This window comes from Numenius arquata, chromosome 7, assembly GCF_964106895.1.
Source record: "Numenius arquata chromosome 7, bNumArq3.hap1.1, whole genome shotgun sequence".
Lineage (NCBI taxonomy): Eukaryota > Metazoa > Chordata > Aves > Charadriiformes > Scolopacidae > Numenius > Numenius arquata.
Genome location: NC_133582.1, coordinates 15957070 through 15969110, shown reverse-complemented (window position 1 = coordinate 15969110; position 12041 = coordinate 15957070). Strand labels below are relative to the sequence as shown.

At 49.7% G+C, this 12041-nt stretch overlaps 1 protein-coding gene across 3 annotated transcripts; it reads left to right on the top strand.

Annotated features, from left to right (window-relative positions):
• The first annotated feature begins 243 nt into the window (after positions 1-243).
• Positions 244-11537, top strand: DDO (D-aspartate oxidase). Of its 3 annotated transcripts, XM_074150643.1 has the most exons (6): positions 244-396; positions 3062-3151; positions 5475-5687; positions 5885-5993; positions 6774-6950; positions 9524-11537. In XM_074150643.1, the coding sequence occupies exons 3-6, from the start codon at positions 5516-5518 to the stop codon at positions 10089-10091; spliced, it is 1026 nt and encodes a 341-aa protein (XP_074006744.1). In that variant the 5' UTR covers positions 244-396; positions 3062-3151; positions 5475-5515; the 3' UTR covers positions 10092-11537. The 3 variants fall into 3 exon arrangements, with proteins under 3 accessions (XP_074006744.1, XP_074006745.1, XP_074006746.1); XM_074150644.1 differs by lacking the exon at positions 3062-3151 and having other exon boundaries at positions 250-396; positions 9524-11529; XM_074150645.1 differs by lacking the exons at positions 244-396; positions 3062-3151; positions 6774-6950 and having other exon boundaries at positions 5516-5687; positions 9524-11521.
• The last annotated feature ends 504 nt before the right edge of the window (positions 11538-12041 follow it).

Genomic DNA, 12041 nt, shown 5'->3' with positions numbered 1-12041 from the left:
GCACTACTACAATCTTAGGGCAGCTTCAGAAACATTCAGAACATAATTAATTGTTTGTAAGGGAGGAAAAAAGACAATACATTCTGCGCAGGACAGCAGGGCCCCTTGAGCCTCCTCTGGGGAAATCGTCAAGGAAAAAAAATTCTCGGCCGGCGGTGAAGGGCACGGCTCCGGCCGGGCTCTCCCGGGAGAGGTGCCAGCGCTGGAGGCGGCCTTTGCCCCGGCACAAACAGCTCCTTCATTAGCGGAGGGACGCGGAGCCGGGGGAGCGGCCTCGGGGAAGGGGAGCTGCCGCCAGCCCCTGCGCGTCCCCCGGCAGCGCGCTGAGCCCTCTCCCGCTCCGCTTCCCCGGAGGACGGCTCTTCCAGCCGGGACCGGGTACCTCCTCCTCACCAGGTACTGCCTTCTCTCCACCCTTGTTGGTTTGGGGGGGGAAATGTTAGACGACGGAGCTCTTTCGCTGCCGGCGGCCGGGGGTGGCGCCCGGGGGGGGGGACCTGCCGCTGCCCCGGGGATTTTCCACGGGGCACAAAGCAGCTCTTTAAGGGCGGGCAGGGAGGGGTTTAGGCGACACGGAGAGGTGGCCGCGCGATGGCTGTCGCGACAGATTGTGGCGTGAGGGGCGAGCCGCAGGGTTTGGCCGGGGGTGTGAGATCTCTGCCGCCCGGTGGGGAGGCAGCTCGGGGTCTGTTAAACCTCAGCTTCTCTCTGCTTTCCCCCCTCTCCCCGCACGGGAGAGGCAACGGGTTCAGCAACCTTCTCCCCGGGGGGAACAGGCAGCGCAGACCTCTCTGGGCTGGGAGAAAGGCCAGAGCATTGCCTGGCGTGTAGGTGCTGCTGCTGGAGCTTACTGTGGTTGGTAGCTTATAGGGTGGGTATAACCTAGTATCCTTCAGGAGGTATTTCCCATGCATGCATGTGCGAACAGCTATCTAAAGGAGGAGCTGAGGCCTCCCTGGTAGCCTTGGGGTCTCCTGTGATGATGGCTCAGAAATACCCGCCCTCTGGCAGTGGTGCTGTATGTGCAGAAAGGCTGAGGGGATCCCGAGGCACCTCCAGAGTCCCTTGTTCGGTGAAGAAAGAGCATCCTCTCCTTCCTCCTGTGGCAGGTCCCAAATGTACATCTCACAGAGCAGCCCAAATGACAGAAAAGGGACTGGCGAAGAGTCGAAAGGCCAAAATCAGGGCCCCGTCCTCAGCAAACCCCCAGGAATGTATTTAGCTTCGTGAGCAAATGTAGCTATCTTTAGCAAAAGAGACTGGGAAAACCCCTCTCTGGGGTCAGACGAAGGGAAGCAACACCAAAGGTGCTGTAAACTGGGGAAGTGAATAAATGAAAGTGTGATCTGCAAAAAAAGGAAGGGAGAAAGTTCTCTATGTCAGGCACAGACTGGGACGGTGGGCACAGTCACCCTGGTGTAATGGGGAGCCCTTCCAACAGTTCAGAAAAGCTGGAGCCTTTGCTACCTGGTACCGCAGGCTTCAGGCGAACCAAAAAAACGTTTCAGCGCTTCGATATGGTGAGTTGGTTTAACGAAACTCGCAGGACTTCAAATGTAACAGGTTTGGGTTTTCTTTACTTACTTCCTGCTGATCCATTTTTCTGGCTAACAGATCAGTTGGGCTTTTTCAAGTGTTCATTTGGGCATGTAAATGCACTTAGTTTGGTAGGACTGCTGGGTTGTGACACAAGCTGAGAGCGGCCAGCCTGCCAGGGAGGCATGCGCATGGAGCTGGGCCATAGGAGGACAAGGGTATGGCGAGGGGCCATGCCTGTAATGCAGAGATGCCAAAGCAATAGTGTTTGTGCAGCTCTTCCAGCTGAGGGATGCTGGTTTCCTTGGGTCTGTCACAGCCTGAGGGGCAGCCTGGAGGTACCACGGGCCAGGAGGCTACAGCTGCAGCTGGCAGTGGGTATGTGTGTTCCTCTGTGTGTGTGTGTACGTATTTGTGCTGGAGACCAGTGTATTTATCCATATTTCTTATGTTATCCACTGCTAGAATGATGTTAAGGCTGAAGGTTAGTAGCAGTCGGTGGTGATACACAGCTGTATGAGGTAAGAAAGAATAAGGACCCCCTTGCATCACATGAGGCATTGTCTCCTCAGCTGCAGGAGTTGGAAGATTGAGTCCCATCACAAAATGTTGCAGTATTTTTAAAAATGTTCTGGCCTGGGAGGAGCAGGAGGGTGGCAGGGGCATGAAGCCAATATCAGGCAGCCAGTGTCCTCTTTGCTGGAGAATTACAACTCCAGGTGGCTCTGTCTGGCTTCTGTCCCGTTCTTCTGACACTAAGAAAGGACTGAGAGCTAAAGGGTACCTGACACCCTTCCTCTCCCTCCCCAACAATTGCTGCACCTGATTCGCCTTTTAAGTGCTGATTTTTGCAAAACCCTCAGCCTGAGCCAGTCTGAGGAGGTGAGAAGTGTCATCCCCGCTGCTGGCATTAAGCTGGCCTGCCACATCAGCTGAAAATAGTTTCTCCTCCTGTGCCCTCCCGGCAAGGTGCAGGGCTCCCTGCTGGGGCAGGCTGGGCTGCCCCGGGCAGAGCCACAGGGGAGCCTCCTGCTCCCAGCGAGGTCGGTGGCTCCACAAAGCCCAAGCTGCACTTGCTCATACAAGCACGTGTAGCCTCTGCTTTGCACCCGGTTAATTTTTGGCTCGTTAGCACGTTCAGCCTTGATGTACTCCTGGGTTGCAGCAGTTAAGTGCTAGAAAATCGGCATGTTCAACGGGTGCCCGTCGTGGTCTTCTGAGCCGTTCCCGCAGGCTCCAGCACCACCGGCTGCCCCTTTCCCACCCTCACTGGCTTTTGCAATGTTGGGATCTGTTGATATCGAACCGGCTCATCTGCAAAAATCCTGTCAGAATTGGGAAGACTCGCGAAACCTGAACCTTCGCCGAACTGCAGCTCCCCTCTCTTCCCCAGCGGCGGGGAGGTCAGTCAGGAAATTCAATCTCCATCACGGTCCAAGGGCTTCAGCAAACGAGAGCGGTGAGGGGCGGCCGAGAGCACATCTCTGGCAGATGCATAATGTACCCAGTGCATATGTTCCAACAGGACTGTGGTCGTCCACGGACTGCCGGGAGGCTCGCCGAGCGTCCTGACAGCCACACGAGATTTCCACAGCTGCCAGTGCTGAGTGAGAAGGTTTGTTATTAAAAATGTGTTTAGAGGCCTTTCTCAGAATGAATTGTCATGACAAAAGTAAATTCAGCATTATTAAAACTCCTGTAATTTCTTGTTATTCTTTTTTGGTTTTTTGGGGGGGGTCTTTTTTTTTTTTTTTTTTTTAGTAACAATGACCAGTACAAAATATTCCGGAGACTGGCAGAGAAGCAGATGCTGTCCGTGCTCTGCCCCTCCACAGGTGTTCCTGCTGCAGGTACCTGAGGCAGCCTGGGGTGGTGGTACAGCTGTGCGGTGCAGCTCCCGTTCAAATCTGCAGTTTTTCAGGTTGGGTTTGTGGGTGGCAGCCGGTGCAGGCCAGCAGTTCTGGTTCAGGGTTCATCTTCTGCACTGCATCCCCTTTCCCTGCTGTGTGGGTGCTTTTATAGTCAGCTTGTGAAAGAAGATGTAATAATTAACAGGGAGAAATGTAAGCATCTCCCTGAGAGGAAGAAGAGGGGTTGTAACAACCTTCGGCTGTGATGCAGAAGGAATGCAGTGATGGGCAACAGTGCCTGCTCCTCTCTCCCTTCCTACATAGTAGGGACATCAAATTTTAAGTAGTAAAACCTCAGGGGAAAGTGAGAAGCTGTGTGGAGGGGTTACGAGCAAGGATCTCTTAAACAAACCTGACCTATTGTAATCCCACACAGCCTGTCCTGCCTAAACTTACATCACAGATGCCAAAAGCCACAGGAAGATGGGAAATCAGCCCATCCTTGTAACTGCAGGCACTGCATTCCATAAAAGGTTCTTGGAATGCAATTAGTGAGGCTGGATTTCTACAATCAAGGAAGAGCGAGTCCTGTAGGTGAAAGCAAGACCCTAAGGGAGCAAGACCGAAGGTCCGTATCACTCAGCATCCTCTCCAAGAGTGAATTTGGTAGATACTCCAGGAAAACATAAGAGCTATAGGCAAAGGAGATTCTCTCCCTACATCCCTGCTCAGCTTTTGGCAGCAACCCCTTGCAGGAGTGCCTGAGCCAGCAGGTGCACCCAGCTCACCTGTTCCAAAACTGCTAAAGGATTTATATCATCTCTGAGATTGCCCAGTCTCTTTGGGGCCCATTTAGTTCCTGGCTTCAGGGAGTTTGCAGGGTGCACTGAGTTGCAAGGTTCAGTTGTGCTTTGTGCCTCTGCCAGTGTGAAACCTGTTTGCTGGCCGTGGCCAGGCACATAGGCTGGCACCTTGCTGGGACGGGCAGCCAGGTGATTATCAACTAGGAGCTGTGTGCCACTCACCAGGGCAGGTGCCAAGCTCTGAAACTCAGCCAGGACAAGGGAAAGTAGAGACACTGCACCTCCTGGAGTAGCAAACAGTAGCTGAAGATGCTGAGGAGTGGAGTGGAGCTGCTCCAGGACATAAAGCAGGCTACAGAGCAAGGCAGAGAGAGGAAAATACACAGACTCTTGGGGCAGCAAGTTTGGCTGGCTCCTGGGGACTACTATTGTGCTGCCAGGAGACCATGGCAGCCTCAGATGCTCATAAATCTGTCCAAGGCAGTGGGTCACACTGGCAGGTAGAGGGGCCAGAGGTGGGTTGGAGATCTCTAGGTCACTAGGGGCACAAAATCCCCCAGGGTACAGGTCGCTTCTCTTCCCACACTTTTCCTGCCAAGGCATCGTGGCCCAAACAATTTTTGGATGTGAGAGTGTAAACAGCCAGGCTGTACCCTGTGAAACTATGCATTGTGTTTAACAGCTGACATTCACGTTTTCTAGGACAGAGCTAAACAGGTAACTGGGTGCTTGGGATCAGATGGGGAGCCCTGCACAGCAGGGGAACTAAGATGCATGTTAAGAAAAACTTTTTCCATAGTGCACTGGACCCATCGCATAACCAATTTGCCTCCTACGTGATTTGCTTCTGCTGCCCAGGCAGTGACAGACCTCATTGCTGGAGATCCTGATGTTCAAACAACCTTTTTGCTCATGGTGTCTAAAAGCCAGTTTCTTCAGAGCTCCAGCTTTTGCCCCTGACACAATGGAAAACTTGATGGGGTGCCTCACTTCCTTGGGTTTTATTGAAAAAGCCTTGCCCCAGATTGCTGCAGCCTGAACACCAGTGCTGTACGTACAGATCGCTCTCTTGCCCTTTGCTCTTCTCCTGAGTTGGGGTACTGGTTGTTGAAATACTTTTCAAAAATTTGTCGTCGTACGAAAGACTGATAGTCACGTGGAGTAATTAGTCTTCAATTAGCTGCCCCAGGGGGGTTATATTACATCTTGTGTGGGTATTTCATAGCCTGATGAGGGTGTCTGGCAGGGATATTGGTGACACGGGGTATGTTGTTTCCAAATGCAGGTAGGTACCGGGTACCTCTCCTCTGGCTCTGCGTCCTGGAGATGGCAGCACCCAAGGTTGCAGTGGTCGGTGCCGGAGTCGTGGGCCTGTCCACAGCACTGTGCATCACGGAGACTTGCCCCAGCTGCTCCGTGACGGTCCTTTCAGACCAGTTCAGCCCCAACACAACGAGTGATGCCGCAGCTGGGATCCTCATCCCTCACACCTACCCAGGTACGTGCAACCTGGCATGGCATTGCCTGTGGCACCGCATGCGGCTGCGTGCCCAGGTGTGCAGCGATGCACAGAGCTTCATGAAGAAAAGTGCCATGGCCTGTGTTCCCCACGTGTCCCATCTCCTCAACGCTGGCTTGTATGCTTCTCTTCTTTTCATTATTCCTCTCTGCATGTTTGGTTTTGTTTACATGCAGGCACACCGATCCACGTGCAGAAGCAGTGGTTCAAAGAGACCTTCACTTACCTTTTCGCCATCAGCAACTCAGCTGAGGCATCAGAGGCTGGCGTTCACCTAGTCTCTGGGTAAGAACAACCTTTGGTATGTTTGTGCTATGTACTGGAGCAGGCAGAGAGGTTTATCCTTGCTGGAATTCAGGTGTATTCCCTTCATGGAGTAGCTCTTATGACCGTATTCCCAAGAAACTGCATTGCAGCTGCTCATATACAATATATTTTCAAGCAAAATTCATGCATAGGTGTGGACAGAGAAACCACTCAAGAATGGCCAGCACCCAACGTCTTTTAATAACTGATATTTTTCACCCACCAGTTGCTTCAGCAGGGGTGGTCTCTGTAGGGATGGGAGTGCAGGATCTTCCAGCTTCAGCAACTAGGTATAGGGGTACACTTGGTCTGTGTGTGTTTGGGGTGTTTTATGCTGCCTGTTACGTACACAGAAATTCGCCTCTTGGGAGTGTTGAGGCTGGGCACTCCGTGGCTTTATGGGTACCCCAAAAAATGTGACCAGGTGTGCAAGAAGGTCCAGCCAGGGTGGCCGCAGCTGTGGAGGGAACACTGTGTGAGGGGGCTTTGTACTTCTGCAGCTGGAATAACTCTCTCCAGTTGATTTACCCCGGTGTGTCACCCTCGAGATCGGCTGTGGCAGCTCTCTGCCTGTTTGCCAAGGCGGGTATTGCAGCAGCAGGCAGTGATGGTTCCCCATTGCTGTTAACCTCACAGAGCTGCACTGATGGGCGGGAACAGGTTCCTGAGTTCCTGGGTTTATGCTAAGATTGCCATGACAGATAACACAGCAGAGCAACAGCAGCTAAGTTTTACAGCTTTTTCTCCGTGTCTTTTCAGGTGGCAAGTCTTCAAAAACTCTCCCAAGGAAGAGTTACCTTTTTGGTCGGACATCGTCCTGGGATTTCGACTGATGTCCAAAGCAGAACTCCAAAAGTTTCCTCAGCACCAATTTGGTCAGGCCTTTACGACACTGAAATGTGACTGTCCACCCTACCTGCTGTGGCTGGAGAAAAGGTTGGTTTTGCTGCAGGCTGGGCATGCAGAGAGAAACCCAGGCAGAGGGACTGGGGGGGTGGAGCTGGGAACTCCATGAGAGCCTTAGGTTTGAGCAAAAAGAAAAACTGGAAAAGGGCTGTTTCTCACTGGGAAAAATGCAGCAAGCTCTTCCTTGAGGAGAAGCATGAAAAATAAATACCCAACCTTTCCAAAATGGGAAAGGCCCCATCTGTGCAATGTCCACTTTCTACCACTGTGGCTGTACAGTGGGGTTTAGATTGGAAGTGCCTCTGGGCACAGGACTGACATAGTCACAGGGTTCATGCTTGGCCAGCCAGACCTTGAAAGTGTGTCAGGAACCTGCCATGTCCTAGGAAAATGTGTGGGCACTCGTCATTTGCCAAACTTCCCAAATACATTCTTCTGTTCTTGAAGATAAATCCAACCCCTGGGAGAATATGCATGTCTGGGAAGATGTCTTATTTGTGAAGACTTTGCAGTTAAGAATTAGCTGGACTGATTCACCTCAAATTTGGTCAACAACTGGAGTAATTTCTTAATCCAGTCAGGTGAAAAAAGGTCAAATAGCATCATCTTGTAGCAAATCTTTCGGAAATATTTGCCTGCACATGGGTGATGCACTCACTCCAAGGAATCGTGGCTTCAGAATTCACGCCTGGGTTGACATGAAAGTTAGGAAATCGGGCAATTTCCAAATTTCCCCAAAATACACGGATTTCAGAGAACTATAGGAGAGACAGGATGCAGATCTAAAAAGGTCCTGACATCTGGGGTGTGCATTTAATTCACTTAAGTACCCCTAAAATGAGCAAAAAGCTGTCTCTGCTTGAGAGAAAGCGACAGGCTGCAGGCTGATTTGAGGTTAAGTAGAGAGACATGTACCGACACCGCGCTACAAATTGCCAGCTCAGCCAGTTGCTCAGATGCCTTTCATCTCACCGCAAAATGTGAAAAACTGTTCCTTGTTCTAGCAGCCAGCCAGGCTGGGATTACTCCAGTGGCACCAGTGCCACGTGAGGTCTGTGCTGCCTCCTCGGTACACATGCACTGTCATGTTTCATCGCTTAACTGAACCGGAAATCTCTGCTGAAGCACAACCAAGTTGTTCAACGCATTTAGTATCCGCCACGTGACTTCTGCTGTCTCCTTATTCCTGGTGTAGCCTTCTTATTTCTCAAAGGATGTAGTCTAGTAAGAACAATCAAGCTCCTTTTCTTTCTCTTCTCTCTGGTGATGAGAAATGAGAGCATATTAAACATGTAACTAATTCTCAAACCCCTAGTGACCTGAGCAGTATTTATAGATGATTCTCTTGGCAATCCACAAGGAAAATTGGTTTTGTGCCCACCTTGCTGGTCCAAAAATGGACTTCAGGAATTTTTTCCTCTTTGCTTGCCTGAATTCAGGAGTTTTCAACGGTTTTTTTACTGGTGTATTTTTTATGCCAGGATGCGGAGTCCCAATTACAACACTTATGAGCTCTCCCAGCAAGTTGCCCAGACAGAACTGCTACATGAGACCTCCCCAGTTCTTCCGAGCCAGCCTCAGTGTCCTGCTGCACCCAGACCCCAGCCCTCAGAGCACCAGCCGTGCCCTGGTCCCCCAGCTCACTCACTGGTTTGTGGGAAACCACTGCCCTTATAGCGCAGCTGATCACTTTGCCAGCTGCTGGAGTGTTGCAGAGGACAGGACTTCCCACTTAGTGCATCATCATCATCACAGATCTGTCTCCTGTCTGGCTCATGCTAAAATCCCCAGTGACTTGTTTGTGCTAAACCCACCCCAGAGACTGTATCCAGCTGACAGCATGTGGTGACTCCACATTTCCAGCTGATGTTTCTCCACAGGGAAGGATATCAAGCTTCAGGCGAGTTCAGGGTGGAATTTGGCTTGGAATTGAGCTCAAAGATGAACTTCAAGAAGGGGTGAATTTTGCTGGAGTTCACATGGATTTATAGTGCTCTGAGCTGTCCTGGGTGACTCCAGGAGACCCTCCAGAAGGGCATAGGTCTCCTGGGCGTCGCATGCCATATCTGCCCAGCCTGTGGGGATGTCCTGGGTACCTCAAGTCTTTGCACATGGCACTAGATGACTAAGTGGCTCCTGGTATCACGGGGGTGAGTTGGGAATGAATGCAACATGTGTGTAATAGGAAAATTAAAGGGGTGTAGAATGATAGTGATGTCACTAGCAGAAGTACATTGGTGAATAAATCTGACATTTTTCAGCTTGCTTGAGCTGTTAAAGCTTGGTACGGTTATAGAAATGAACAAATGAGACCATGAGGACCTTCCTGTCCGTCTAGGGTCCTATGCCGGACCCTTCTCTAATATTGATCAAGCTGCTGTATCTTTTCCAGTTGAAACAAGCTAAAAAAAGATTTAATGGGACCAAATCAGGCAAATCACAAACAGAAGTGGCATTTTCTTTGCTTTTTGTCCCATCTGTTGTTTGGTTTTGAGCAGTAGGTTAAAGGCAATCTATCTCATTTACTTAATGTACATAAGGATTTAAGTTACATGAGGATTTAGGGGTTTCTTTTCTGCCTCACTTCTGGAGTCTTTTTGCAGATTGAAAGCAACTGGCGTCCAGATTTACACCAGAAAAGTTGCAGACTTGTGGGAGCTGCACAGTGAATACAACGTCGTTGTCAACTGCACGGGCATTGGAGCCCGCCAGCTGGTGGGGGACGAGAAGCTCTTCCCTGTCAGGGGACAAGTACTCAAGGTTCATGCTCCTTGGGTGAAAAACTTCATCCGTGATGGGGATGGCTTAACTTATATATTCCCAGGGATACACCGGGTAACCCTAGGGGGAACCAGGGAGAAGAACAACTGGAGTCTTGCCCCTGATCCTGGCACTACCAAAGACATCTTTGACAGATGCTGCTCCCTTGAGCCCTCACTGCAGGGAGCTCAGGATATCAAGGTGAAGGTGGGCCTGAGGCCGTCCAGGCAGCACGTGACACTGCAGAGAGAGGTCTTGAGCCAAGGAGGAGTTAAGCTCCCAGTGGTCCACAACTACGGGCATGGGGCAGGTGGCTTTTCAGTGCACAGGGGCACAGCCAAAGAGGCTGCTCGCCTGGTGGGAGAGTGCATTGCTGCTCTGCAAGGCTCCTCATCAAGGGCCAAACTTTGAGTCCCAGAGGTTCCTTTTCCATTTACGACATTAGTGTTGCATCTCCTAGTAGTAGCTTTGAACTTTTATTCCATTACTGGATAGAAGGAACCTAAGACAATAGCTTGTGCCATTGCAGATGCTCGGTGGTATCTTACCTGGCTTCCAGCTGCCACCTTGGAAAGGCATGATGGGTTGATCCAAGTATTAGTCCAGCTGTCCTTCTCCTCTGTCTGGCATTGTTTCTGCCCTGGGCATTTCTCCTAGCCTCATGTTAAGGAGAAGGCAAGATATGTAAATATTCTTCACATAACAGGGATCAGATTACTGCAGTATAATATAGAATCATAGAATGGTTAGAGTTGGAAGGGACCTTAAAGATCATCGAGTTCCAACCCCCCTGCCATGGGGCGGTTATATCAATAAGATCAATTTACAATTTCTTCTTCTGCATCTAAAGGGTATCAGATGCACTAGGTTCAGATTCAGTAAAAGCTAGTTCTCTCCTCTTTTACCAAATCTAATCTGGTATTGCCCTTGCTCCTGCCATGTGGCTAACAAACTTTACTATTTTATGTGTGATTTACAAGGAAAAGAAAACCCCACACAGTGCTGCATTACAGTGCTCCAGGTCAGCTCTTACAGCAAGCAATGTCAGGTCACTCTCATGCACAGTGACCAGGCAAACATTCTTTTAAGAGCAGGTCTGTGACACTGATCACTGCATACTACACCTCGGGGAACTTTACGCAAAGTTTCTGTGAGAGGAGGTTGCCCCAAATGAGCTACAATTTTGTGAATCTTTTCTCACACTTGTTTGCAAATACCTTTTTTTATCTACGAGCCCCTCAGATTTTGTTCTCAGGCACAGATTACTTTTTTCCCCCAATAGCAGCATTGATGGTCTGTGTTCTGCAGAAGAGAATTTTTCAGGGTGGGCTTAGGAGTACAAAGATCTCTTTTCGACTTCGCATCAGCGCTGGCTGCTTTCCTTGCAACAGCTGGTATGAATAAATTGGTGATAAACCAACAAGGATCTTAACACCAGCTTCAGTTTCATAAGGGAGAGAAAAGCCATTTAAGACTAGATAAACGCTCTAAAGACAAATTTGTCTGTACCTGAATGGAGCCAGCCCCCTTGCCATAAGGAAGCTGAGCCACCAACGCCCAGACACCCACTCCATGGCAGAGGCTGAGCTCGACTTTACACTCCCTTCAGCAATTCAAGCCCTTTGATGTGGCTGAAGATAGTCACTCCCCAAAATTTGAGCTTACTGTCAATGTATAGGTCTCACCATTAGTGATTAAACCACTCATTAGATCTTAAGTGGCTCATTCAAGGGTATTAGCATCCACTTTTGACTATTTTTTTTGTCCTCACAAAAATCAAAATCCTTCAAGAATTCACACGATTCACACGATTAAAATGAACTGATAAAATAAAGTTCTATTGACAGATAAAAGGTCACTTCTGTAGTGTTTTCTTTCATAAAAAATTGAGTTTCTTTCATTTGGGATGGCCTGATGGCCAAGAAAGGCCACTTTCAGACATGGCTGCCAATTCCTGCTGTTCTCGGGGGGGAAGAGGACAGTTATCTTTTGCAAGGGACAGCTGTTGAAAGAAACATCATCAAATTAAATTATAGGTCAATTAGTGCCTGGGATCAGCCTAAGCTAGCCCTCCCTTCAGCAGTCTTGCTGCCTTCTCAGCTCTGCAGGCTAATTTTGCACTCCACCTCCCATCATTTGCCCTTTCCAGCGGTATAAGAGGGCAGAGCTGCTGCTTTTGGCAGCGGTGTTGGCATAGGGCTTGTCAAATTGCAGCTTTGTCCTCAGCTAACACAGAACAGAAAAAATAGATGGAAAAATCATGAGAATGGGCTATTTTTTGTTAATCTTGATTTTCGTCTTAAAAAGTAACAAACAGTGTAGCTTATTCTGGAGCAAGAAACACTACTAATACTAATGGGT

Excerpts from the sequence above, each read along its gene's own strand:
- DDO (XM_074150643.1), top strand. The coding sequence starts at position 5,516 with ATGGCAGCACCCAAGGTTGCAGTGGTCGGTGCCGGAGTCGTGGGCCTG. Across the intron at positions 5,688-5,884 it reads CATCCCTCACACCTACCCAG|GCACACCGATCCACGTGCAG; the intron begins GTACGTGCAACC and ends GTTTACATGCAG. Across the intron at positions 5,994-6,773 it reads GGCGTTCACCTAGTCTCTGG|GTGGCAAGTCTTCAAAAACT; the intron begins GTAAGAACAACC and ends GTGTCTTTTCAG.